The sequence below is a fragment of the Scardinius erythrophthalmus genome (assembly GCF_964197995.2).
Source record: "Scardinius erythrophthalmus genome assembly, chromosome: 1".
Lineage (NCBI taxonomy): Eukaryota > Metazoa > Chordata > Actinopteri > Cypriniformes > Leuciscidae > Scardinius > Scardinius erythrophthalmus.
In genome coordinates this window covers 20,118,325-20,143,627 of record NC_138221.1, presented here as the reverse complement: position 1 = coordinate 20,143,627, position 25,303 = coordinate 20,118,325, and the positions used below count along the sequence as shown (strand labels likewise).

Genomic DNA, 25,303 nt, shown 5'->3' with positions numbered 1-25,303 from the left:
CTTCAATTCACTCAGTTCTTCACTCTCCTCCTTCACGTCACTCAAACTGTTAGACCTTACCGGGTTTTTTTACAGTAAAATACTGGCAACACTGTTGCCAGTAATTTACTGTTAATTGTACAGTTCTTTACTGTAATCTACAGTATGTTACTGTAAAAATGCACTAAAACTCGAGTTAACTAATTTCACTTGCAGAAACCGACTGTCTTAAATTAACCAACTGTCATTTAAATGTATTAACTAAAATTTATAATGCATTAATAATGTGAGCAAAGCATTACTGTGAACTTATTTCATTTGAAACCACAAAAAAAATTTGGTAAATAAAGAGATTTCCACTGGACCAGCAACTACACAGTCACCGTCTTTTAAATAAAGCAACATGCAGCGTATCATCAATATTTGTAGATCTTCTCCTGGACTGAAGCACAGGCTCTACTCTTCTGCACAATGGTGACCCAAAAAACAAGATTTTACAGTAAACTACTGGCAACAGTGTTGCCAGTATAAACCTGTTTTATAACTTACAGTTTATTACTGTTAAAGGGACACCAGGCAACTTTGAGTGTTTTTTCTCGACGGAGCTCCCCCTAGTGTCTGGTAGTAAATGCTTTCAAACACTCTGTCGTAAAAATGAACTGCTGTCATCCCACCCCCCTCGCCACGAGCAGCCCAGCTGATCAGCTGTCAACCCGGCTGAGCAGAGGAACCGGCTATTTCAAAACCAGTTATGTCTACTGAGGCAAGTAAAGCAATATTTTCTTTCCAACTGATTTTTTTTTTATTTATTTTATTGTTGTCATGCATACTATTATACCAGGAATGAACGATGTGAACGAGGCGAACTAATGTTTTCGTGTATTTTTTTTTTTTTTTAAGTGTGCATGAGCATATATATATATATATATATATATATATATATATCGGAGGCTAATATTTGTCTAAAGTTATATTATCAAGGTCTATAAGTTCATCTAGTAGAATGATGGTTTACCTTTGCTTGTCTAAGAAAACAGAACGTTTTTTGTCTAGCTCGATCATGATTTGTGCAAAATTTTTATTGCTTATTATCAGACGCGTTGACTTAGTGGCATAAAATAAAAGTCTAGGCCATCGTAATTCAACTCATATCTGTAAAGTAAGTGTAATATTGTCAACTGTTTTGTGATATTGCAGGAATCAACGTCAACCTCAGCCTCGTCTGAGTACACTGCTCAGGCCATTGGAGGTAGGCCTAAAACTTCAAGGCTGGTCAGACATACCCCTTTTCCACCAACAAGAACCGGGTGCTGGTTCAGAGCCAGAGCCAGAGCTGGTTCAGAGTTGGTTCGACTGACGAGCTTACTAAGAACCGGTTTGCCTTTCCACCGGCTAGAGAGCCACAACAGAGCCAGATCTTACGTCACTGTATACGTCTCATGTTGCCCAGCAACCGCTAGTGCGGTAGCGCCAAACACAAACACTCCAGGCTTGTTCGAGATGCATCGGCTTCTCGCAGATCGATCGCCGCATGACATCAAAGCACTGCGATAGCGATCTAAAAGCACAAGGAGTCGTATGCTCTCCAAACACTCCCGCAGCTCCGATCGGTCCTCGCCGCTCCGGTGCATCTCGAACAAGCCATCAACAATAACGGACGTTGCAATACTATGGATGCTCATGGGTTTGCAAAAATACATCGGAATCCAACGCGTTCGTGCAGCTCGCCGTAACTTACATAGACGGATATTATAATCGAGCTGCTATTAGCTCGACTAGCTGCTATTTAAAAATGGCGGTCACAAGTTTCTATTCGTCTTGTTGGTCACGGTAACCCCGCCCCCAGCCCCTGACGCAAGCGGTTCTTTCTTGGCTCCGTTCTAAACCCTGCAATGATTTGGTGCTACTTAAGAACCAGTTTCACTGGTTCGGAGCTGGTGCTTTGGCGGTGGAAAAACAAAGAACCGATTTGAAACTAGGCTCTAGCTCCGAACCAGCACCAGTTCTGCCTTGGTGGAAAAGGGGTAACAGAGAACCCCCAGGGGTTCTAGGGGGAGGGGTGCTAGACTGGATGCTGAAGAAGTGAGGAGACTGCAGGATCTCCAGGAAAGACGCATCAATGAAATGAAGGTTTGTCAAAATAATGTAAGACCAGAGATGCCTTTTTTTTTTTTTTCAAAGACGTGTAATTATACATTTTTTTTGTGTGTGTTTTAGGATACACTTCATTCACTAGACACCTCACAGAAGGACCTATTCTTAGAGAGAGTGATAACCAGGTCCCCGGGGGTGATGTTCGACATTATGTCATTTCTGGAGGTGCCCCTGCGTCCTGACCCTGACCCTGACCCTGCCAGACTCCACTGGTGTGTCTGTGGAAACTGCCGGGAGATGAACACAGACCGGGAGAGGAAATGCTGCCGGCAACATCCACAGCAATGCATAAGCAAGATGGCTTACATGGACTTTTATATTTTAGACGAGGGTGTGTTGCGGCTGGCCAGGGCAGCCTGGAATGACATATTTGCACTGGTTGATAATGCAGAACCGGGGATGGAACAGCGACAGTTCAGACATACAGCTTATAGGCAGTTTGTGTTGTGGCAGCATGGCCGCCTGGGTGTGGGCAACCGAGTAGTAATACCCAGCTGCTGTGTTTGTCGGATAAGGGACACTTTCCCTGACCCCAGAGGCCAGTACACCGGCTTCAGGGTGAGCCGCCTAGCATAAATATTTACAATATTTGCTGCATAGTACGATTTGTTATTATATTGTAAATAGTTTTTTGTTACCATACACATTGTAAAAGTTCTTCTTACCACTTTTCATCCCTGCTGTATGTATGCCTATATGTCTTTCACAGTACATTTATAAATAAAAAATATTTGGGACAAAGTTTCAGAATCAGCTATTTTTATTTACATGTCTATGTACACAACTTTGTGTGGATTGCCATATGAAAACTGTTTAATGGTCCTCTAATTCTCTGGGACCACTGTCCCCTCGTGTGACATGAATCGCCACTAGTTCTGATGTGGGAGGTGGCTGTTCTGGAGCAAGTACACCCAGACGCCTTGGGTCATCAGGTCTTAGCGTCTGTTTGCGGGGAAGGCCAGACCCACTTCGCAGTCTCCTGGCAAGAATGGCCCTCTGGATCTCTGGAATGTACGTGTACTGCTTCTTCTCCTTCATCGTGTAAACGATGTAAACGCTCCAGCTCTTTGATTTTTTGTTGTACTTCCGTCTGTAACTACAGAGCAAAAACAATTTGTTTATGTCGTTAGTCAATCTAAACAATATAACAAAAACAAAAACATGTTACAAAAATACCTACATTTTATGTCCATCTCTGTTGCGTGCAGGGCGGCGTTGATTGTGTTTATTATAATCAATAGCTGCCAGCAATGTCCGAGTCTTGTATACAAACGGAGAGTAGGCCATGCGCTTTGCTGCGTACATCAAAATGTGATTTTGGAATGACTCCAAATCAGATGTGGTCCTGTGTAGGTGGGAGAGACAGATAATTACAACAACACTCGTGGTAATACATGTGATGTTTTGTCTTATATTTTTAAATAAGAAATGAAATCCTCATTACAGATTACATTGAAATATGGTAAAATATGTTGCATCTCAAACATGACAAACACTTGAGTGAGGAATACTGGAAATTCAAAAATAACTTGGGTGAATACAACCATGTCTTACAGTTATTTACCTGAAGTTTAGGAATTTATTCACCAGGGTCAGCCATCTTTTATCAAGGACAACAGCAGTAAGTGCCTTGTGAGCAGCTGAACCTATAGTCATAACACAGTCAGTAAAACATATGCATTCACATACAGTGTTGAATTCTGCACCAGTATTGATTGAAATTACCTTGTATGATCCAAGGCTTGTTCTGGCTGTCTTCATCCAGTGGCTCATGTTCACAGCAACTGGTTGCCCAGGAGTGCTCATTGCAGACATGGTGAAGTACACCAACCCAGATCATCTGCATAAATGATAAAAGTTATACAGTGCATGGAGCCACAAACCTGCTCTGCTAGCATATCAACTAAACTGTCCTAATCGACACATTTTTTTTTTTAAATCAACCATACCTTGAACTGCTCCTCTGTGTCTGCATGCTTACTGCAGTACCAAAAGTGGTTGACTATGTCCTTGATCCATGGCTGAATACCACTCTGACTTTTCACGGTCCCAGCCTGATAAAGGTACACAAGGTACACAATAGCTAGCTTCTTTCCACAACACCAAAACAACATATAGAAACTGGTCACATGTCTATAAATGTACTGATGCATACCCGTCGAAGCCTCTTGCTTAGGCTCTTGGCTGCATGCCAGATATCCAATGAGTGCTGAATACCCCACGCTTTGTATTTGCCACGCTCGGGATCTATAACAAAAAGAGAGACCATGTAAACAATGTAAACAAAAATGACAGTTACGTTTTTTATTACTTTTTACTTTATACAAATTGTATGGTGAAAATGAAACCCTGTGGGAACAGTGATCAAACTTGAACTTGGGACGGTCTATAGGCTTTATGACTTCACCATAACCAAAAGTTGTCCTTACTCAGTAAAGCGGTGATTTGTGGGTGGGCATCATTGACCACTTCCTTTATAGAAAGCTCTTGAAGGAGCTCATCCATTGTGCGAACAAAGCACTCCTTCTCCATGATGACTGAGTTTTTATTTGTTTCGCGTATATCAACGGAAACAATGTGGACCACATCTCGGGATTCTTGTTCAATTGTTGTGTATGTGCAGAACTGTGCACAATGACCTGACGGAAAAGCACAAGTGCATATAACTTATGTACATTAGTACAGAGGCCGCCAGAATAACAGTCAATGAGGAAAGATGCTATGATCTATCCATCATGCTCAGGAGAGAGCAACAGACATAATTTACACATCCCAATCTCTAACTACTGGAAAAATCTAATTCAGATTATGCAATTCACAAAGAGAGGTTGTTTGAGACAGTGGACATTTTGCCTTGACATATTTTGGATTGTTAGCCTTGAGGGTTGCACCCTCTACAAAGCAAAATGTTATGCTAAAAGAACAATTTGACAGTCTTGGAGCAGCCATGTTGCTATTTCAGTCTAAAAGCATCATCAACATAAAACCAAAGATATTAGAAGATAATGATAAAGCAGTACAACAGTACATACATACAAATCTGATTCTCAAGTTTGACAGTATGCATACAGAACTTACCAGGAGAATCCATTCTGCCATCACCTATTGGGAAAAGACATTATAAGCATTAGAATCACAGATTTCAGCTTCCAATCATACAGTCATAGCATATCATACAGACTTGTCAGTGTAAAAGTTGATCAAAGGTGCAAGACCCTCCTCACCCAGGAGAACAACATGGTCCTTCTTCCGTAAACGGTCTAGGACTTCTGCTCTAGTTTTATCCCAAAACTCCTGCACCGGCTCTATGCAGTAAGCATCCTGGATTCTGAAGAATGTGGATTCGGTAACCATCCCCATCGACATAAACTGGAAGAGTAGGGCTACTTTTCTGTAGTTGTTCCCGGACAGAAGAATATTGGCAGACAGCATAAAGTCTCCGCCCTGCATGCCGAACTTCAAGGTTGGCTGCGAATTCCATTTCCATACGGAGTGTCCGAAGGGGCATAACTAATGTAAAGAAATGGCAATGTTATGTGAGAAACAATACAAACATACATACAAAGGTAACAAACAATAGCAGCACTGTATAGAAAAGCCAATTCAAGACAACATAATTGACTTTTTGACAATCTTCACACCTTACCCATTCTAAAACTACTCCTGTCCCCCGTGTTCTCATGGCAACTTGAAAAGGTTGTGCACCAGAGCATGCTACGCCTAGCACTCTGTCTACAAAGGTGCACTGTTGCACTGGTAGTCTCAAGTTCATGGCGAGATCAAGCAGATTGTCGTTGTATGTTATGCTGGCTTTTTTACCGACTAGATCATCCTCAGAGAGTACTCTGTGAGGATGTGTGGTGGTCTCTGATTCGGGAGCGGGAGGGTCGGGCATGTCAATGTCTAATACAGCCTCATCCACACTGATTTCAGTCAGGTCATTTGCCTTGTCTCCGACCATTCTGAAGAGTTGAATATGCATATTGATCATCTTTAGACAAAATACTTTACATAAACAATTACATGAGAAAATATTCTAAAGATAATGTTGTAGTTCAGTTTAGAAAGAAAGACGCTGCGCTTTACGACCGACAAATGTAGCTGAACTTTCACCCAAAATTCATAAATAAAATGCAAACATACCGTAAATGAAGAGAAGGGACAAAATCCACATCCGAACTGTCTCCTTCCTCCAAACCCAAGAGACTTGGGTTAGCCCCAAAATCATCAAACTCAATGCTGTTCAGACAACACATACAGATATTTCAGATAAAGGAAAGAGGTCAATGGAAGTAAATGAAAGACTAATGGACAGCACTTACATGGTCTTCCTAAAATCATTAGCCTCCTCTTCATCTGATGACTCGTGGTGCTGTTCTTCGATGCTCATAGAGTGCATGCTGCGCACAGAAAAATAGATAATCCAAAACATAAGCCAACAGCCACAAAAAAATCAGATCAAGAAACCCTCTCTGAAAACAATACACCATACTATCATATGGCAGTGAACTTCACCTCATTTCCAAATCGCCAACTTCTCCCTCTCTAGACATCTGCTGTACACCAAGCTCAGGAAGATTTGGAGGAACATCCCTGAAACGTAAAAAAGTGCATAAGTAACTGGAAATAAAAAATGACAGACAGGATAAATAAAGGCATGGGGAAGAAAACATACTGGTCTCGATCTGAGTCTTCTGTGATACTGGAAATAGGTGGTTTCGGTGGTCTGGAGTGGGTCTTGCTTGGTGTGGATGTACACTGCCAGCGCTTATAACTAGAAAAAATAAGAATGCAGTTTTGGCAAATTTCTAAAAGTACATTGTGAAATTGCATGCATATAGGTAATTGTTGTGGAATGCTTTGAAATTAGGGTACATTTGTCTGTTGACTACACTGTTGGGGGCTGGGCAGAGTAGAGTGAAATCCCTAGACACTCACTGTGTGTGTGTGTGTGTGTGTGTGTGTGTGTGTGTGTGTGTGTGTGTGTGTGTGTGTGTGTGTGTGTGTGTGTGTGTGTGCGTGTGTGCGTGTGTTGTTACGAGGGCGGGGTGTCAATAACAGTAACTTGGTCAGCCCATGTAACTTCTATATTTACAAACAGGACGATCATGGAAAATTTGTTGAGTCTGGGCTTCATTGTGGTTGACGAGGATTTGTAGCATATTATGAATCAATACAGAATGTGATCGGTGGTGCAGTAATGCAACTCAAAGGATGCCAGCTGCCTTAAAAACCCCCAAATGTGATCGGTGAGCCATCGGCTTCTACACTATGTAGCGCACTGCAAAAAAAGCTACACCTGCGCCAAATAAAAGTAAAGTAACACCTGGATGCAACATGCAAGCGAATTTAGCCACATAGAAGGGCGGCATCAATCTAGCTGGATCAAGCCAAAATCTCCGCTACCCACTACGATGAACTACGATGATTGCAGAAAATATTGGAATAACGTTACTAGTATTTTTACCAACAAAACTCTATGACGCGTGGCCACACAAAAAAAGAGTGTAAGAACTGTGACTACCTAAAAAACCATATCCATGCTTGCTATCAAACACACAAACTCCGCTAGCCACCTAGCTAACGTTACCCCGTAACTAGGGATGGGCGATATATCGCATGCGATTGTTATGCGCATCTCATCAGTAAAGCCGGTTCCTTGATTAGTAGTAAATCGCCTTCACCTGCTTTCAGATGGAGCGGTGTTAAATTAACACTCCTGGGGCTGGGAGTGTATATGAGTCCACACTCAAGAGTGTTAAAGTTAATGAGATAATTAAGTGATTAATTAAGTGACTATTGAGCATTATTGAAGACACCTGATGTTAACAAGCAGAATCACTGAAGGAGAAAATCACAAATTGTAAGTTACCATTAAGGTGATGGGTGTTTGCTTTAGTTGGGCTCTTGACCATTATATGTTTACTTTAATATTTACTGTTGTTTGTCTGCTGTTATTGATTTATAACAGTTAAATGAACAAAGTAAAATATTATCTTATAGTGTTGGTTATGTGTTGACATAATCATGCTGTGATCTGAAAAAGGAAACTTATTGAGATAGTTTGGTTTAACTTGTTAGCAGCAAATTAGTGATTCTTCAGCCTATGATTATCAGTACTTTACTTCTAATTCAAAATATTTAATAAACATTGTTCTGATCAAAAGACATTTAGATAAATTCATTTAAAACACAGACATCAATAATCAGCCTGTGAATCTCAACAATGGTGACAATAATAAAGCATGTTGCAGTGGCTGCCACCAATCACAACTCATTAATGGCTCCCATCATGCATTGCGGTATGAATAAATTATGATCTGAATTGTCTATGTAATTTACTTTTCCTAATTGAATATTCTGCTCGTCACCATTGTTGAGATGCATAGACTGAATCTTGACATCTGTGTGTGCCTAAAAGAACGATTTTAAAAAAAAAACAACTTTTAAGAAATCCTTTAAATTATATAAAAAATTCTGGCCATTTATGCAGATTCTCTAACCAAAAACATAAATCGAAGTCAGAATGAAAGATCTTAAAGAGTTCAGTGATCAAGGTCAAATGATGAATGTTATAATGTAACCAACAGCAACAGATCACTTTTTTCTTTGTTCAACTGGCAGTTACAATTCAGATACAACAGCCAAACAAAATCTAAAGTAAACATATAATGGTCAAGAGCCCAACTAAAGCAAACACCCATCACCACAATGGTAACTTACAATTTGAGATTTTCTCCTTCAGTGATTCTGCTTGTTAACATCAGGTGTCTTCAATAATGTTCAATCATCACTAAATTAATCACTTAATTATCTCATTAACTTTAACACTCTTGAGTGTGGACTTATACACTCCCAGCAGTGTTAATTTACTGGAGTTTTTGCTGTGTACAAAGAGCCGTAGTTAACTGACAAGCTGAGCCATATCGCATTAATTATTGCTGCCGATACGTCCGCGATATTGATGTGATTTGGCTCAGCTTGTCAGTTAACTACGGCTCTTTGTAGTAAATGCCGCTCCATCTGAAAGCAGGTGAAGGCGATTTACTACTAATCAAGGAACCGGCTTTACTGATGAGATGCGCATAACAATCGCATGCGATATATCGCCCATCCCTACCCGTAACAGACATTCATAGAATTACCAAAGATACTTCACCAACCTTATCTGGAAATACAGTAAACAACACATTTACAGATAATAACGAACACAATGAAAGTACAACCATGCACAAGAATAAAATATCAAAGTGTTACTTACAAGCGCAAAAGCAAGAATACGAGGTCTGCATCCGTCTTGGAGCCTTCGCTGTCTTTCAGCTCTCGCCATTCTGGAAAAGCTTGACCAATATTAATCCGTGTGCGAGCCTTCACTCGGTCTGAAGCTCTTTTCCTTTTCTTTGCTTCTTCACTCAATGGTCTGCGCTGCTTCTTCACCGGCTCAGCCATTACACACGTTTGCAAAAACCGCTAGCCGGGTTTCGTTAGCCTGCCTCTGTGCTGGGGATGTTTGCCGTAAACTGATCCTGCTTCTCGCGATGTCTGAGACTGTGCGAGACTTTGCGAGACTGAAGGACGCGGGTCGTGTACACCGAAGTTGCAAGCGGGATATTCTTCCTAAGAGGCAGTTGGGGGGGCGAGAGAGTCTTCATTCACCCTGTAATGAGTCATTTAACCATATACCGACTTACGAAGATGATTATTAAACACGAAATTGTTGCATAGTGTCCCTTTAAAATACATTTTGTGGGTGTGTCTTTTTATCTTACACTGTTAACCCTTTCAACCCCACAGGGAAATCCACACTACAAAGAGTAAAAAGTAACACTGACGCAGTGTTGCAGTGAGATAATTAAGTGAATATGTAAGTGATTGTTGAGCATTAGTGATGAACACCTGCAGTTACAACAGAAAATAGAGAAACACAAGAACTACAACTGACTTCCAGCCATTACACATTATTACACTTAGTATTAACCAGTATGACTTTATTTCTGTCATACATCTACAGAAGTTGTTATTGAGATGTTTAATTGAAAATGTTTGGTTTGAAGTTACCATTATAGAGATCAGTGCTTGCTTTAGTTGGGTTGCTGATGTTAAAACAATAGTGTTTCTTTTGCTGCTTGAGCTGTTTTTGTGCAAGTCACACTTGTGCACACACACAGTTTATGAATGATGGTGGTTATGTTGATTATGGTGATAAAATCATCATATTGCCTGTTCATTCACTAAGGAACTCATTCAGAGTTTAATCCTCAATCAAAAGTGTTACATTATCACCACTGTGAAACCACAGCAAAAAAATACAATGACTTATTTTTTTAACACATCATGCATAAACCAAAAAAACAACAACAAAAAAACAGAGCTATACTGTTTTTTAGAAACACAGAGATATCACAATTTAGCACATGAATCTCAACAATGGTGGCAATATTTTTTTATTATTCATGCAGCAGTGAATGCTGGGAGTTTTATATTATCCTGGAACCCAGCATGCATTGCGACATGGAACTTTTGATTGTCACCATTGTTGAGATTCATATGATGATTGTTGATGTCTATGTGTGTCTGAGTAAAGCAGGAGTTAAAAATGTTTTAATGCACTATATGATTATGATATTGTTCAGAAGACCTGATTACAGAAATGTTGATTTCATGTTGTAGAGTCACAGATAAATATGCTAAATATGAAACATCCATTAATTCAAGGAATATATACAGGAAAGATCTGAAAATCAGACATGTCCTGGATGATTGTTAAATCATCACAAAAGTCAAAAACAATTAATCTTCTTCCTCTTGACTTTTTCTTGCCATAACAAATGTGTTTTATAAACTCACAATTACAGCAGTCAGAGAGAGATGAATGGTAAGCAATCAAGGGACAAGAGACCAACTAAAGCAAATACTGATCTCCATCATGGTGACAACAAACTTTATTATTAACTCAATGTCAACAACTTTTGTACATGTATGAAAGAAATAATTGTAAACTGGTTTGTAAACTGGTTTGTAAACTGGTTTCACACTCAGTGTTGCTGGAAGTCAGTTGTAGTTTTTGTGTTTCTCTTTTTTCTTTTCTTGTTTCTCTGTCCTTCAGTGATTCTGCTTATCAGGTGTTCATCACTGTCTCAATTCACTCACTTCTTTTCATTCACTCTGTCAAGGGGAATATATTGGTGAACTAATGTAGGACGTATGTATTCACTAGGTAATAGTGAATGAGGGTATAGGGTGTGATTGGGAAAACAGCCTCTGAGTGTCGATTTTGAGCACTGTTAATTCACAGTATATTCCTGTAGGCTAGTTTTGTTTTCTACGGTATATTACTGTTTTAATGGAAAATGGTATGATATTGTCTGAATTACGCCTTTTTTTACAGCAAGGGTTAACAGTGTACTTAAAATGGTCCATAAAAAGGACAAAGTTAAAATACACTTATGGTCTGTAGATCGGTAATCCATTGCATTTTGGGTAAAAGAGGCTAAAGAGATTAATAGGATAAAAAGACGATCAGTGTTTAAAATGCTATTTTATTTAACTTCTATAACATTTTGGGGAAATGCACCTTAAATTACAATATGCAGTGTTTGCTTGTTTACATAAGTTTCACTTTCTTAAATTCACTAACTTCTTTTCATTCAAGTGGACTATATTAGTGAACTAATGTAGGGAATAGTGAATGAGGTATAGTGTGTGATTGGGAAAACAGCCTCTGAGTGTCGATTTTGAGCACTGTTAATTCACAGTATATTCCTGTAGGCTACACAGCAAAAACTCCAGTGTTAAATTAACACTCCTGGGAGTGTATATGAGTCCACACTCAAAAGTGTAAAGTGTTAAAATATGAGTGTTAAATTAACACTCAAGAGTGTTAAAGTTAATGAGATAATTAAGTGATTAATTTAGTGATGATTGAGCATTATTGAAGACACCTGATGTTAACAAGCAGAATCACTGAAGGAGGAAATCACTAATTGTAAGTTACCATTAAGGTGATGGGTGTTTGCTTTAGTTGGGCTCTTGACACTTATATGTTTACTTTAAATTTTGCTTGTCTGCTGTTATTGATTTATAACAGTCAGATGAACAAAGAGACAATGTGATCTGATGGTGTTGGTTATGTTTTGCCATAATCATGTTGTGATCTGTAAAACAAAACTTATTGAGATGGCTTAATTTGTTAGTTACAGCAGCTCTGTGATTCTACAGCACATGATTTTCAGTATTTTTCATATAATCCAAAAATATTTCATAACCATTGTTCTGATCAAAAGACTTTCAAATGAATTTATTTAGAAACACAGACATCAATAATCAGCCTGTGAATCTCAACAATGGTGACAATAATAAAGCATGTTGCAGTCGCTGCCACCAATCACAACTCATTAATGGCTCCCATCATGCATTGCGGTATGAATAAATTATGATCTGAATTGTCTGTGTAATTTACTTTTCCTAATTGAATATTCTGCTCGTCACCATTGTTGAGATGCATAGACTGAATCTTGACGTCTGTGTGTGCCTAAAAGAAAGATTTTTGTTTGTTTTTTTCAAAACAACTTTTAAGAAATCCTTTGTATTATATCTAAAATTCTGGATATTTATGCAGTTTCACAGTTATGCTGTAATCAACAACATAAATCTAAGTCAGAAATAAGGATCTTAATGAGTTCAGTGATCAAGTTCAAAAGATGATTGTCATAATATAACCAACACCATCAGATCACTTTTTCTCTTTGTTCATCAGGCAGTTATAAGATACAACAGCCAAACAAAATCTAAAGTAAATGTATAAGGGTCAAGAGCCCGACTAAAGCAAACACCCATCACCATAACGGTGGCTTACAATTTGTGATTTTCTCCTTCAGTGATTCTGCTTGTTAACATCAGGTGTCTTCAATAATGATCAATCATTACTAAATTAATCACTTAATTAGCTCATTAACTTTAACACTCTTGAGTGTTAATTTAACACTCATATTTTAACACTTTACACTCTTGAGTGTGGACTCATATACACTCCCAGTAGTGTTAATTTAACACTGGAGTTTTTGCTGTGTAGTTTTATTTTCTACGGTATATTACTGTTTTAATGGAAAATGGTATGATATTGTCAGAATTTGGCCTTTTTTTACAGCAAGGATAACAGTGCACCTCTAACAAGCTTCTTGTCATACACCATTGAACACTTCACTCGCAGTCCATTTAGTTTATTTATCTTTATTACTTTCTGTTGTTGTTCCACATTTTTACATATTACCAGTAAAGAACCATTTCTCAATTTTTTAGTGCTCCTTACCTCGCCAATTTCTTTATGTAGAGTTTTGGTTAGTTTGATTGAGCTCCACTCATCAAAATTAGTCCCCTCTTGCAACATTTTGATAAATACCTTGTACTCATCTTCACTCCTTTTCACCGTTTTTTTTTTCAATCTCGATGTCATTAACATCCGTTTCGTCTCTATCTTTATTTTTTCGCTTTTTCTTTACTACTTTCCATTCTTCCAAACTCCCGCTTCCAACTTCCATCTCCCCATCCTCACTTCCTGATCCCTCACTTCCTGACCCCTGACCATTCACAGACCAGGTGTTGCCAACCGCCTGCATCTCTCCTCTGTTGGAAATGCTTCCGGTAGAAACTGTGGTGGAATTTTCCTTGAATCTGACTATCTTGGTCTCGTCTACAATCGACGTCCCCTAACGTATACTGTTGAACTTTTGTCTATCTGGGTCTCATCTACAAATCGACATCCCCTAACGTCTACTGTCGACGTTTAGTCTATCAGAGTCTCGTCTTCAAATCGACGTCCCCACTTGATATCTCTTAGTCTAACTTGTTCTCACTTACTAAATAGTTCTCTTGCTGCGCAGCATAAATGATAAACGAGACAGACTTCAGTAAATGTCCCTCAGATGGTTTATTCAAAACAGCCGGGAGTTCTCGAGCAATACTCAGATATTCTCGACCCAACATAAGAATACAATAGGCTTTATAGGGTAAAGCCAGACACATCAAAATAGAATCATGATGACTAACATGTCATGCGCTATCAATATGATTGGTTAAATAGTTTAAAGCAAACCCCTTCTTTCATTACCTTTTGTTAACTACGTCAGCAAAATATAAAAAACATTGTAAGGGGTTAATATTTCAGTCAATCATTTCACAATACAGTCAAAATAAACAGAGCATTGAGTCCATTTTCAATGTTCCAATTGACCAAGGTTACATTGAGTCAAAAGTTTGTTAAAAGGTTAGATCATAATGAAAGTTCGTCTGGTGGCTACATCCTAAATGAAAAGGAAGTAAAAGTTATCCTGTTTTATTGTTAGATCTGGAATGGAAAGTTAATCACCATCAGATATAAAAATGGGAAGTGTAATAGAAAGTTTATCATAATATCAAAATATAAGTTCAGATTTTCATGGTTAGTAACATAATTAATCTTATCTAATTAGAATCCACTGCAATTCCACACTCTGGTCGTAAATTTTTCCACGACCAAAACACTCAAATTGTTTAATCTTAAACATCACACTAATTACTCTCTTATCGGCTGATTTGCAGCAACTGTATTTGGCTGTTGGAATGCAGAAGCATTACGGTAGACACTCACTAACCCTGACCGCTCAGCCGAGCGCAACTGCACCATGTTGACTGGGGGCAACGGTCCCCTGCCAACAGGGGGCAATGGGCCCCGGCAGGCTGGGCGCAACCGCTCATAGTGAGGGTCTTCCTCCTCTTCCTTCTCCTCCACAATATCTTTTCTTCCAATCCCTCCCCAGACAATGCTTCTGATAAAACTTCCCAGACCAGCTCGGATACATTTAATCAAACATCCAATCATAATTACTGCCATAAGCAAGGCAGCAATTGCTGGTAACAAGAGCAGTTAAATGGTCTTTCTTCAGAATGAGAAGCAGAAGTGATTTCAGAGCGAAAGCCTGAGCCTCTTCTTCCCAGTGTGAACTCTCATGTGAATCTTCAGACTTGATTTACATGTGAAGCGTTTTTTACACTGAGGGCAGGAGACAGATTTTATTGCCTTCTGATTTTCCTTTCTTGTTCACGTCCATCAGGTCTAAAAAAAAAATTTAAATCAAATGAGTTTTAATGGACTATTTTATGCAAACAACTTGCTAATCATGTCTTACTCATGTAGTTAAAGTAGTGTTGGGCGATTTCGAAACACTTCTTCAAGAATCTCAGACACCTTTATGAATATTTTGTTTCAAATCAGTGGTTCAGAGCGTGTATTAAACTGCAAAAGACATGTTTCAAACATATCTTCTGTAAAATACAGGTTTGTGTGCATATGTTGTATCTATAAATTTGTTATTGTTCTGTATATCATTTAAATTTATTCAAAGCAACATACGTCAGTCTTTTCACGTGATGAAAACGCCTGATGCCTTGCAAAATATTTTATGATTTTTTTTTTTTAAAAGATACAGAATATAAATGCTTAGACAGTTAAAATATATTCTCAGAACTGTACATTATTGTTGATGGACAGGTTATGGAGCCAGTCATGGCATATTTTGGCCAATAAACAACCCAAATTGGGTTGTATTTAACCCAGTGTTTTTCATTGGGTATAGTTCAAACTGTCCATGAAATGTATTTAAAGTAATTCCAATATTTAATGCTGGTTTCACTAGTGCCACCAAATGCTCTTAAATGTGAATCTGCAGCAGCTCAAAGTTTATATCTGGTCAGAACTTGTCTTTGAGGACAAATAAAATAGTAGAAATATTTTCTGACGAAAAGAGCATTGCATCATTAGCGGTTGAATATTCCAGCCCAGCGTGAATGTCTCTCTTTCTATTCAAAATCAGCTTGAACAAGACAATTGTGTTTAGTGTGAAAAGGCCTTCAGACTTCCCAGTTCACCTGCTTTTTAGGCTTTTCCTGGGTCAAATTCATCTAAAATGACAAAATCAATTAATTTAATGTATTTTTATATTGTTCTTCAGTATCATGATGTTTCAGGATCAATACAAACTTTAATTAACTAGGGCTGCAAGAACTTATAGATTGAAATCGATCATGAAAATAATTCACAACCAAGACAATTATAGATTAATCGTGTATGCTAAATCATGTCAATTTACAGCAGTGAAAAACATTTCTATGGACAAAACGCATCTGGAAAATAACATGGTTGGTGAGCACAGGAACCATGTTGTTTCTTTTAATTTTATTATAATTTTGTGTTTACGTCACTCAAATTGCTTTTATGTTGCTTAGCCAGCAACAGAGAAACTGGTAACCAGACAACAGACAAGTGACCAATCCTGCGTGTCGATGTCACGGCACACATTCACCCATCACGGTTCGGCACGGTTAGCCAAGTGTGCTGAGAGTTCAGGGCCGAGAACGGTTTGTAATTGTGCCGTACCGAACCAGGCTCAAGTGGAAACACAACTGGAACCTTTTCTGAAGGTGGAAAAGCAGCTTTTGTTTCTCAGCACATAAAGATGAACTACTTACTGTGATCTCAGACTGTGGTGATGTGGTTTCTCCACTGCATGGATCTTCATGTGTCGCTTCAGGTGAGTTTTAAAAGAAAAACTCTTCCCACACTGATCACACGTGTGCGGCTTCTCTCTGCTGTGGATCATCTCATGGGTTTTCAGATTTGCTGACCGACTGAATCTCTTGTCACAGTGTGAACACGTGTAAGGTTTTTCTCCAGTGTGGATCCTCTGGTGCCGTTTTAAATCGCTCCCTGTAGTAAAAGTCTTCTCACACTGAAAGCACATGTACTCTCTCACACCAGCATGAATTCTTTGATGTACTTGTAAACTATACAACACTGAAAAACTCTTTCCACATACAGAACATGAATATAGCTTCTCATTCGTATGAACTGTCAGGTGTTTCTTCAGGTTTGATGCCACAAGAAATGTTTTGCCACAATGATCACATGTGAACGGCTTCTCTCCTGTGTGGATCTTCAAGTGAACATAAAGGTGTGCTAATTGACTGAAACTATTTCCACATTGATTGCATGTGAACGGCTTCTCTCCGGTGTGGATCCTCATGTGAATATTAAGGTATGATGATTGACTGAAACTATTCCCACATTGATTGCATGTGAACGGCTTCTCTCCTGAATGAACTCTCATGTGACGCTCAAGACTTTGTTTGCGTGTGAAACTCTTTCCACACTGAGTGCAGGTTGTAGATTTCTTGTCTTTTCTTTTCTGTATAAATGTCCTTTTAGTCTTTGAGCGACTCAAATGTTTTTCTCCAGGTTTGACATGATGTTCCTCCTTCACTTCACTCAGTTCTTCACTCTCCTCCTTCACTTCACTCAGTTCTTCACTCTCCTCCTTCACTTCACTCAGTTCTTCACTCTCCTCCTTCACTTCACTCAGTTCTTCACTCTCCTCCTTCACTTCTCTCAGTTCTTCTCTCTCTTTCTTCACTTCACTCAGTTCTTCATTCTCCTCCTTCACTTCCCTCAGTTCTTTCACTGAAATGAAAAAAAAAATTCTAATTTTCTAAATCAAAATAATTCAAAGAGAGAGTGAATGGAGAAAAAATAATCTATAAAATATTACAATAATTTGTCTTTTTATAAATTAATTAAACATCCCTGAAACTTTCTATGAATAAGGTACACTTATCTTCCAGTTATTTTTTAAACATTATAGGCACAAATCCCATGTTTTCACACATGTGAAAGTGGGAAACAAGAAACACAAGATCAAGTGAATTTCACTGCAAGAATGGACACTAATGTTTGCAGTAAAGCGGAGTAGATTGTACATTTTTACATTTTGGAATTATTATTATTTGTTACACATGTTTGTAAAAAATATGCACAAAATTCTGGTAACACTGTTACAAATTATAAACCATATATAAAATAAAACAGTTAAAATATTTAAATTTAGTTTGACCTGATGTTGACAATCTATTTAAAACCTCCCTTTACTGACCATTTGTTTAAAAAAAAAGAAGAAGAAAAAGAAACTTTTGCAGCATCATGAATGAATGAAGAATAAACACCAACCTCTTTGTTCTTCAGGATCTTCAGTGTGTTTCATTCTGCAGGGTTCTGGATCACTCATGTTCTCACTGTCCTCTTTAATAAACTCAGTCTTTGCAGATTTCAGCTCTTCCTGATGCTTTGTTGCTCGTCTTCACTTGTAGCTGATGGGAATATACCAGCATTTATTGGAGAATTACAGTGGGAGGAGCTTCACTGATGATGTGAAACAAATTTTAAGTGTACATTTACAGGAGATCTGAAGACATCAGCATAATAAATGAGGTGAAAACAGGAACTATTGTCATGAAATAAAGAGTGTTTTCATCAGATCTGTTAATATTGATGAGCCTCAGACTATCAACACTCATTCAACAAGCCATTCAGGATCATCAGCAGATCATCTCACTTTTCTCACTGTTAGCAACACATTATTTGAGTCTGGATAGATGATAAAAGCCTGTAAAACAGCTCTATTGAAAGACAATACTGTTATTTCTCACAATATAACATGGATAAATCATCAATAATATAACAAAATAATCTATCTTTACAAACCTGTACAGGCAAAAAACTACCATAATATGTCAATCTAAATATAGTTTGACTTTCTAATAACTTTTAATTAAATAAAGTAATTGATCATTAACAGGTTACATATTTGTGTACAGAAACTTACAATGATCATAAACTCTTAGAAATAAAGAAAATGTAACGTCTCCTATGTCAAACTTCATTCATATTTATCTATATTCCCATGCATATAGATTGGAAATTTCCCACGTTCATTACTCATGCAGGGTCAATAAAGTGTTAGAATAGACATACATTTTAATAAGTAAATGTAATCTACCAAAGATAAATGTCGACAAAGAAATAAAGGTAAACATGAAAAAGGCAACAGCAACAATTGGGTTCAATTCCCTTCACAGATCTCAAACTTTAACTTGACATTCAGTAACAGTTCTCACTCCAAACATCGAGACAATCACACAAACGAACACAAATAGAGCCCTGCACGGGCCTCAAATTTAGGCCCGAGCCCCTGGCCCGAGCCGCTCAGGCCCTAGCCCGACCCGTGTCCGACAGCTCATCAGAATTATCAGCCCGAATCCGACCCGAGCCCGTTTTTTTTTTTTTCACAGCGGTGCTATTTGCAGCCTTTAAAATATCCGTTTTGTTAGTTATGTTTCTTTTCATTTCTTTATTAAGTTAATTTAGACAAATGTTTGGAGCATAAAAAAAATAATAATAAAAAAAGACGACCAAGCAAGCCGAGCCAACAGCGAGTAAAACATGTATGATCAATTTAGCCTCTCAATCAACGCTAATACTTTACTTGGCTACAATAAAATCCATAGATATAAAACACTTAAAGCATATCACACAGACAATTAGTTTAATGTTTATTTATTAAACCACAGTGAGTAAATTTTTTTGAAATACTGAGGCAGGCTCAGGCTGCTCGCAACAGCGCTAGCAAACGAAATGAGCAATAGTCAATCTAAACTAATTAAATTAAATAAATCAAAAACAAACTTGCAGGTTATCTTACCTCAAAAATGCACCACAGAACATGGCCATTCTTTTTTCCAGTAGTTTCCAACAGTTAAACGATAATAAAGTCCAATCAAACAAAAAACATCAGTAGTTTCCAACAGTTAAACGAAAATAAAGTCCAATCAAACGAAAAGTTAGAACAGTCTCTTACAGAGCATCGTGGAGAAAAAGAATAGCATCCACAGTGGAAGATTTTAACCAAGTGCTCTCTTCTATCACTCGCGATTTTTCTCTTAATATTCTCTATTATTTGCACATGAGGTGAATCGTGGGTTGCGCTGACGGGAAACCTTCTGTGTGTGTGTGCGTGCGTGCGACTGTCATGTCAATCATATGTCAGTGTAATGATAAGATTATGAAAGTTATGAGGTTATTAAATGTCTTTCTATGTTTGTTTTTCTATCGTCGACGTCAACTTCTCATATTTTTTTAATTAATGTGTAAAAATATAAAAAGAAGGATAACCCAAAAAAGGCCCGAGGCCCGGCCCGCATGTGAACTATGACGTGAAAATTGGCCCGAAGCCCGAAGCCCTAGGGGCGTAAAAAAGTCGGGGCCCGTCGGGCTCGGGCTGAAATGCAGGGCTTTATGAAGACAATACTGTTATTTCTCACAATTTTTTTGTGGAAAATAACTTTGGTCCCCATGAGGAAAACAGTTTTTAAATCACACTAAATTATGTTTTTTGAAAATGCAACAAAAAATTGTGTGATGGGAATGTTTAGTGTAAGGGGAGTTAATATACGTTTGTACAGTATAAAAACCATTATGCATATGGAAAGCCCTCATAAAACATGAAAACACAAAGTGTGTGTACAAAAATAACATCACAATATCCAGAAATCAAATTTTTATTTATCGACATAGAACTTGTTAAATGCGATAGTTTTAGCCTCACATTTATGATAATAAAATATGTGGTTAGTCCTGTGATTCTTCATGTTAGTGAATAACAGTGTTGGGAACGTTACTTTAAAAAAGTAAGTAGTTATAGTTACTCACTACTTGTTCCAAAAAGTAACTGAGTTAGTAACTGAATTACTCTATAATAAAAGTAACTCGTTACCAGGGAAAGTAACTATTTGCGTTACTGTTAAAAAAAGAAAAGTTGCTATATGTCAAAGAATTTGGAAACACTTGTAACGATCGTTACTGTGTATTCATGTTTATCACATTATAGTGCAGTGTGCCCTTTAAGAGAGATGGTTACGTCAGTCATGACGTGTATTATGCGTGATGACGTTGTAGGAGACGAGTTGAGACCATTGTAGATGCTAGACGTGCTCTACCCTTTTCCTGTATATTTTATTTGTTGACTAAGTTTTGTGACACTAAGAAAGAGTAGCTCTCATGTATGAGAGGATTGCATTGCCTGTGCACTTATCATTAAATGTGCGTGATACAGCCTTTTCCGCCTTCAAGCTCTTTCTTCCCTCGATTTCTCTCGAGTTATCCGGTCCAAGCGTTACACACTTAGCAGTTTGAATGTCCTGTATAAACAAAATTACGGAATGTTTTTATGTTTCCACTGTTCGATCGCGTCCGCGCCTCACACACACACACACACACACACACCCTCACACATACACACAAACACTTTTCGATCGCGCCTGCGCCTCTCTCTCTCTTGCGTATCTAACAGTAGTTCCGCATTAAATTAATTAATTTGCACGCAAGTTTTTATTTATTTTTATACCGTGTATTCTCCGTGTAAATGTATGCACCGATCGAATATCGGTTTAGCTGGTGTGTGGCGCGTGTGCTGGCATGTGTGTAAAAACACTGGCTCTGATTGGCTACCATGAAACACATGACTATGCCTTAGCCCATAGGTTCTCAAAGTGCGGCCCGCGTGCCAATGGCGGCCCGCAGAAATATTTCTGGCGGCCCGCGATAACATCTGATAACATCTGTAAAACTGTTAAAACTGTAGGCTACATTGCTTTGAAAAAATGAATCTCCGTTTAGTGGTGTTTAACGGCATCTATAGGCATAAGCGGTAATTACAGGTGTGGTCCGACCGATCGCAAGTGACAAGTGACTTAATGACAAGCTTATTATAGCCGCGTTTCCATTACCTTTCAAATTTTTCACGGGCGCGAACACTTGCATTTTCCTATCAACAGTGGAAACAACTTAAAATACTCAATCATTTCTGGTCATACAGAAAATAATAATACATTATTCGCAACTACTTTTATTTGTGTAAACTCATAATAACAAAAAAACGTGCTTTTGTAAAATAAAACAAAACAATCAGTAGCCTACGCACTTTCATGATCTCCGTGAACTGGAGCGCGAGAACTGAAACAAAATATAGCCTATACTAAAGCTTGAAATGTCCACTTTTAAACAAACAAACTCGAATCGAAAGCTAATACCTTCTGATTTTATCCGTATGAAAGGTGCATTTCTCTCTAAAAGCGCATCTGCTTAACAGCGGAGATGGAGATGTTTTTTAGCCGACACTTAGAAAACAATAGTTTATTAATAAACAATTAAAATGCCTCGCTGTTTTTTTCAGACACATTTATTATCATTATTCTATAACTCACCTTTCTGTGGGCTGTGGTTCCAGAGACACAGGCTATATTCAGCACTGTGGGAAAAATATCAATTCCAGGTTCTAATTTGGCCTTAGAAAACCAGTAAAATCGAAATGTTTTCCATATTAATTTGTGAATATTTTAAATGTTTAATAAAGGGGCAAAAAGTCATAAACAAAAATCTGAAAATTCGTTGATATTTACTTTTTTGCGCAGCAGTTGGTGTAGCCAGTTCAAATTAAAATTTTGGTGTTCAACTTTGCGTTTTAAAAAGACAACAACCGTTTATTTTTCGTTTTTCAATTATGGGTTAAAAAGATAGATAATAATAGTGCAAAGCATTTGCGCAAATCTGTAATAATGGAAACGCGACTGACAGGCAATTATAGATATGAATGATGATGATGATGACTTGTTTGGTAAGCTTCTATTTTAAAAGTTTCTCTCTCTCTCTCTCTCTCTCTCTCTCTCTCCCTGTCAGGTTTTCCTGTGGTGCTTTGGTAGCTGGAATTGCCCCTGAATAAGGCCTATGCTGATAAGAAGCAAGGCACACTGAGGCTGTTTGTTCTAAATAAGTTTGTTCGTGAAATGGACTGCACACAGGACTGTTATATCCCAAATTTGTCTGTTGAGGGTAGAGAACCCCAGGGATTTTGTTTGCATTGCAATTTTTCTCAAGATTTGCCAGGTTTAGCCTCAGTTATATAATAATAGCCTCAATAAATGTAAACTGTAGAGATGCAACCTGGTCATTAAAATTGTTTCAAATGGGATTTTCTTTTCAGTATTTTCTTTTTCTCCCCCGTCCGTTTGGCGGCCCTCAGTTCAATGTTGGGTTCCTAAATTGGCCCTCACCTATCAAAACTTTGAGAACCCCTGCCTTAGCCAATCATAATCGCTTACCTCGTTATTAACCCACCTCCTCACTAGCTGTGCGAGGCTGCGAGCCAGGGGTGCGTTCGGATTACACTGTTTATTCAATCAATGCATAGTAACGCACCGCATTTAACGTCCAGTAATGTTAACGGCGTTGTAACAACGGGAAAAGTAATTAGTTAGATTACCCCGTTACTGAAAAAATAACGACGTTACCTAACGCCGTTCTTTTAAACGGCGTTATTCCAAACACTGGTGAATAAATACATAGAGAGTGTGTGTGTGTGTTGTCACACAGGGTGTGTGTGATGCGTCAGTGCAGTAATACTGGGATAGTAGTGCCTGTAGTTTAGTAGATATTGCATGCTGCATGCTACTTCTGCTTGCTACATTCTGCTTACAGCTACTGCCACTGACTAGCCCTTGTGCAAGGGCAAAAAGAGGAGCGGAGTGCATAAGCCTCTCCTCCATCAAGACTCCTACAGTGCCTCCTTGCAGCCACACACGGTAACTGGGCCTTAGCGGACCCAGGCTGAACTGTAGGGGATCTCGGACCAGCAGTGGGTCCCAGAGGCGCATTGAGCAGGCCCACCAAGCAGTGGACATGCCCTGGCACCCGCAAACCACAGCCCCAGCTATGGGTAAATAGTCCCACTGCCTTGTGGGGTAGCCTATAGTGGCAAAGGCTAAGGGAGCACACCCTGAAAAAAAAGACAAGACCTCAACGTTGGAACAGGCGGAGGATGATGGCTGACTTAAGTGGAGAATCACAACGACTGGAAAGGCGGATGAAGGCTGCAGCAGTGATGGGTCCCCAGTCGTCTTGGACTCCATGCCACTGGATCCTGACCCAGACCTGCCAAGGACTGTGTGGTGGTTGTCTATGCACCAGCCTCCACACATTAAACAACGCCACGCACAGGCGTCCTCCACAAAAGGAATCCACCCTACCACCCCGGATAAAGTCCTATGGTGACCAGCAAGTGGCGACAGGGGCAGGTTTGTGCAGTCTGGAAGCCCCTAGACATGAGTTGGCACATCAGGCGATGAGTGTCAGAATCAGTCGATTCAGAAGAGCTCTTTCAGCAGCTACACCCATGACTAAGCAGTCCTATTCAGGATCCGCTCTGTTACCCTACATGGGGAAGGGGCTAGAAAAGGTGCCCTAAAAATAGCCTGCCTCATACCCTCCGATTGGATTACCGTGTCCAGAGGGAACACCCTCTGGAGCCCCTTGGAGCACCCCTTGGAGCCTGGAATGTGCACACTCTAATGGACAACACCTCCAGTGACAGACCTGAGAGACGAACTGCCATCATAGCCAGAGAACTGCAAAGATGCCGGATTGATATAGCTGCTCTCTCTGAAACCTGACGGGCAGGTGAAGGGCAGCTGAAGGAGGAGAAAGGTGGTTACACTTTCTTCTGGAAAGGAAAGACAGCCGATGAGGCTAGAAACCATGGAGTTGGACTTGCCATCAAAAACCAGCTTGTTAACCACCACTCCGAACTTCTTGTGGGGATCATCGATTGCCTCATAACAATCCGTCTGGTGTTGGCCAACAACCAGACAGGGACAGTAGTGAGCGCCTATGCCCCTACCCTAGACTCCGATGTGGAAGAAAAAGAAGCCTTCTATGCCTGCCTGGAAGAAACACTGTCAATAATCCCCAGGGAGGACAATATCATCCTCCTTGGAGACTTCAATGCTAGGGTAGGCTGGGACCAACACCTCTGGAAGGGCACTATTGGAAAGGAGGGCATCGGTAACATCAACTCCAATGGAGTGCTGCTTCTGAGTAAGTGCGCTCAGCATATCCTGACCCCAGTTTCTACAGTAAATGGCTCAGATTCAGAGATGGACTGGGGAGTGTGCCATTGCAGCAAACTCCCCTGAAGACCTCCAGGGCATCCTAAATGCCCTTGCCAAGGCATACAGAGCCCTGGGTTTGGCCTTGAATATCAAGAAAACTCAGGTTCTGGATCAGCTGGGAAGACAGACGTACAAACTCCAGCATTTTGGAGGAAACAAATATGCCCAGCATCACTACCACCATAATGCAGCACCAACTCCGATGGACAGTACATGTCATCCACATGCCCAACAACCGTCTCCCAAAGCAGATCCTGCACTTCCAGCTAAAAGAAGGACAGCGAGCCCCTGGTGGGCCAAAGAAACG

General features: G+C 39.3%; 2 protein-coding genes across 2 annotated transcripts in view; both read right to left on the bottom strand.

Annotated features, from left to right (window-relative positions):
* Positions 1-2,878: 2,878 nt before the first annotated feature.
* Positions 2,879-6,947, bottom strand: LOC308701878 (uncharacterized protein). Its single transcript, XM_081384349.1, has 14 exons — positions 6,809-6,947; positions 6,649-6,726; positions 6,456-6,533; positions 6,277-6,372; positions 5,780-6,095; positions 5,358-5,643; positions 5,212-5,235; positions 4,563-4,772; positions 4,289-4,380; positions 4,083-4,187; positions 3,859-3,973; positions 3,698-3,779; positions 3,314-3,478; positions 2,879-3,229 (listed from the first exon to the last, which is right to left on the bottom strand). The coding sequence occupies exons 2-14, from the start codon at positions 6,684-6,686 to the stop codon at positions 2,947-2,949; spliced, it is 1,890 nt and encodes a 629-aa protein (XP_081240475.1). The 5' UTR covers positions 6,687-6,726; positions 6,809-6,947; the 3' UTR covers positions 2,879-2,946.
* Positions 6,948-14,037: 7,090 nt separating this feature from the next.
* LOC308698329 (uncharacterized protein) overlaps positions 14,038-25,303 on the bottom strand; it is a 30,606-nt gene continuing 19,340 nt past the window's right edge. The window contains exons 2-4 of the mRNA XM_081378315.1: positions 18,167-18,306; positions 16,636-17,623; positions 14,038-15,223 (exon numbers count right to left, since the gene is read on the bottom strand). Coding sequence (XP_081234441.1) covers positions 15,181-15,223; positions 16,636-17,623; positions 18,167-18,224 — 1,089 coding nt within the window. The 5' untranslated portion in view covers positions 18,225-18,306 and the 3' untranslated portion in view covers positions 14,038-15,180. The remainder of the gene's footprint in view (positions 15,224-16,635; positions 17,624-18,166; positions 18,307-25,303) is intronic.

Bases quoted from the DNA above. Each gene is read 5' to 3' on its own strand.
- LOC308701878 (XM_081384349.1), bottom strand. From the start codon at position 6,686: ATGTCTAGAGAGGGAGAAGTTGGCGATTTGGAAATGAG. The intron at 4,773-5,211 runs GTAAGTTCTGTA...CTTTTCCGTCAG, and splicing joins TGGCAGAATGGATTCTCCTG to GTCATTGTGCACAGTTCTGC. The intron at 3,974-4,082 runs GTATGGTTGATT...TCATTTATGCAG, and splicing joins ACACAGAGGAGCAGTTCAAG to ATGATCTGGGTTGGTGTACT.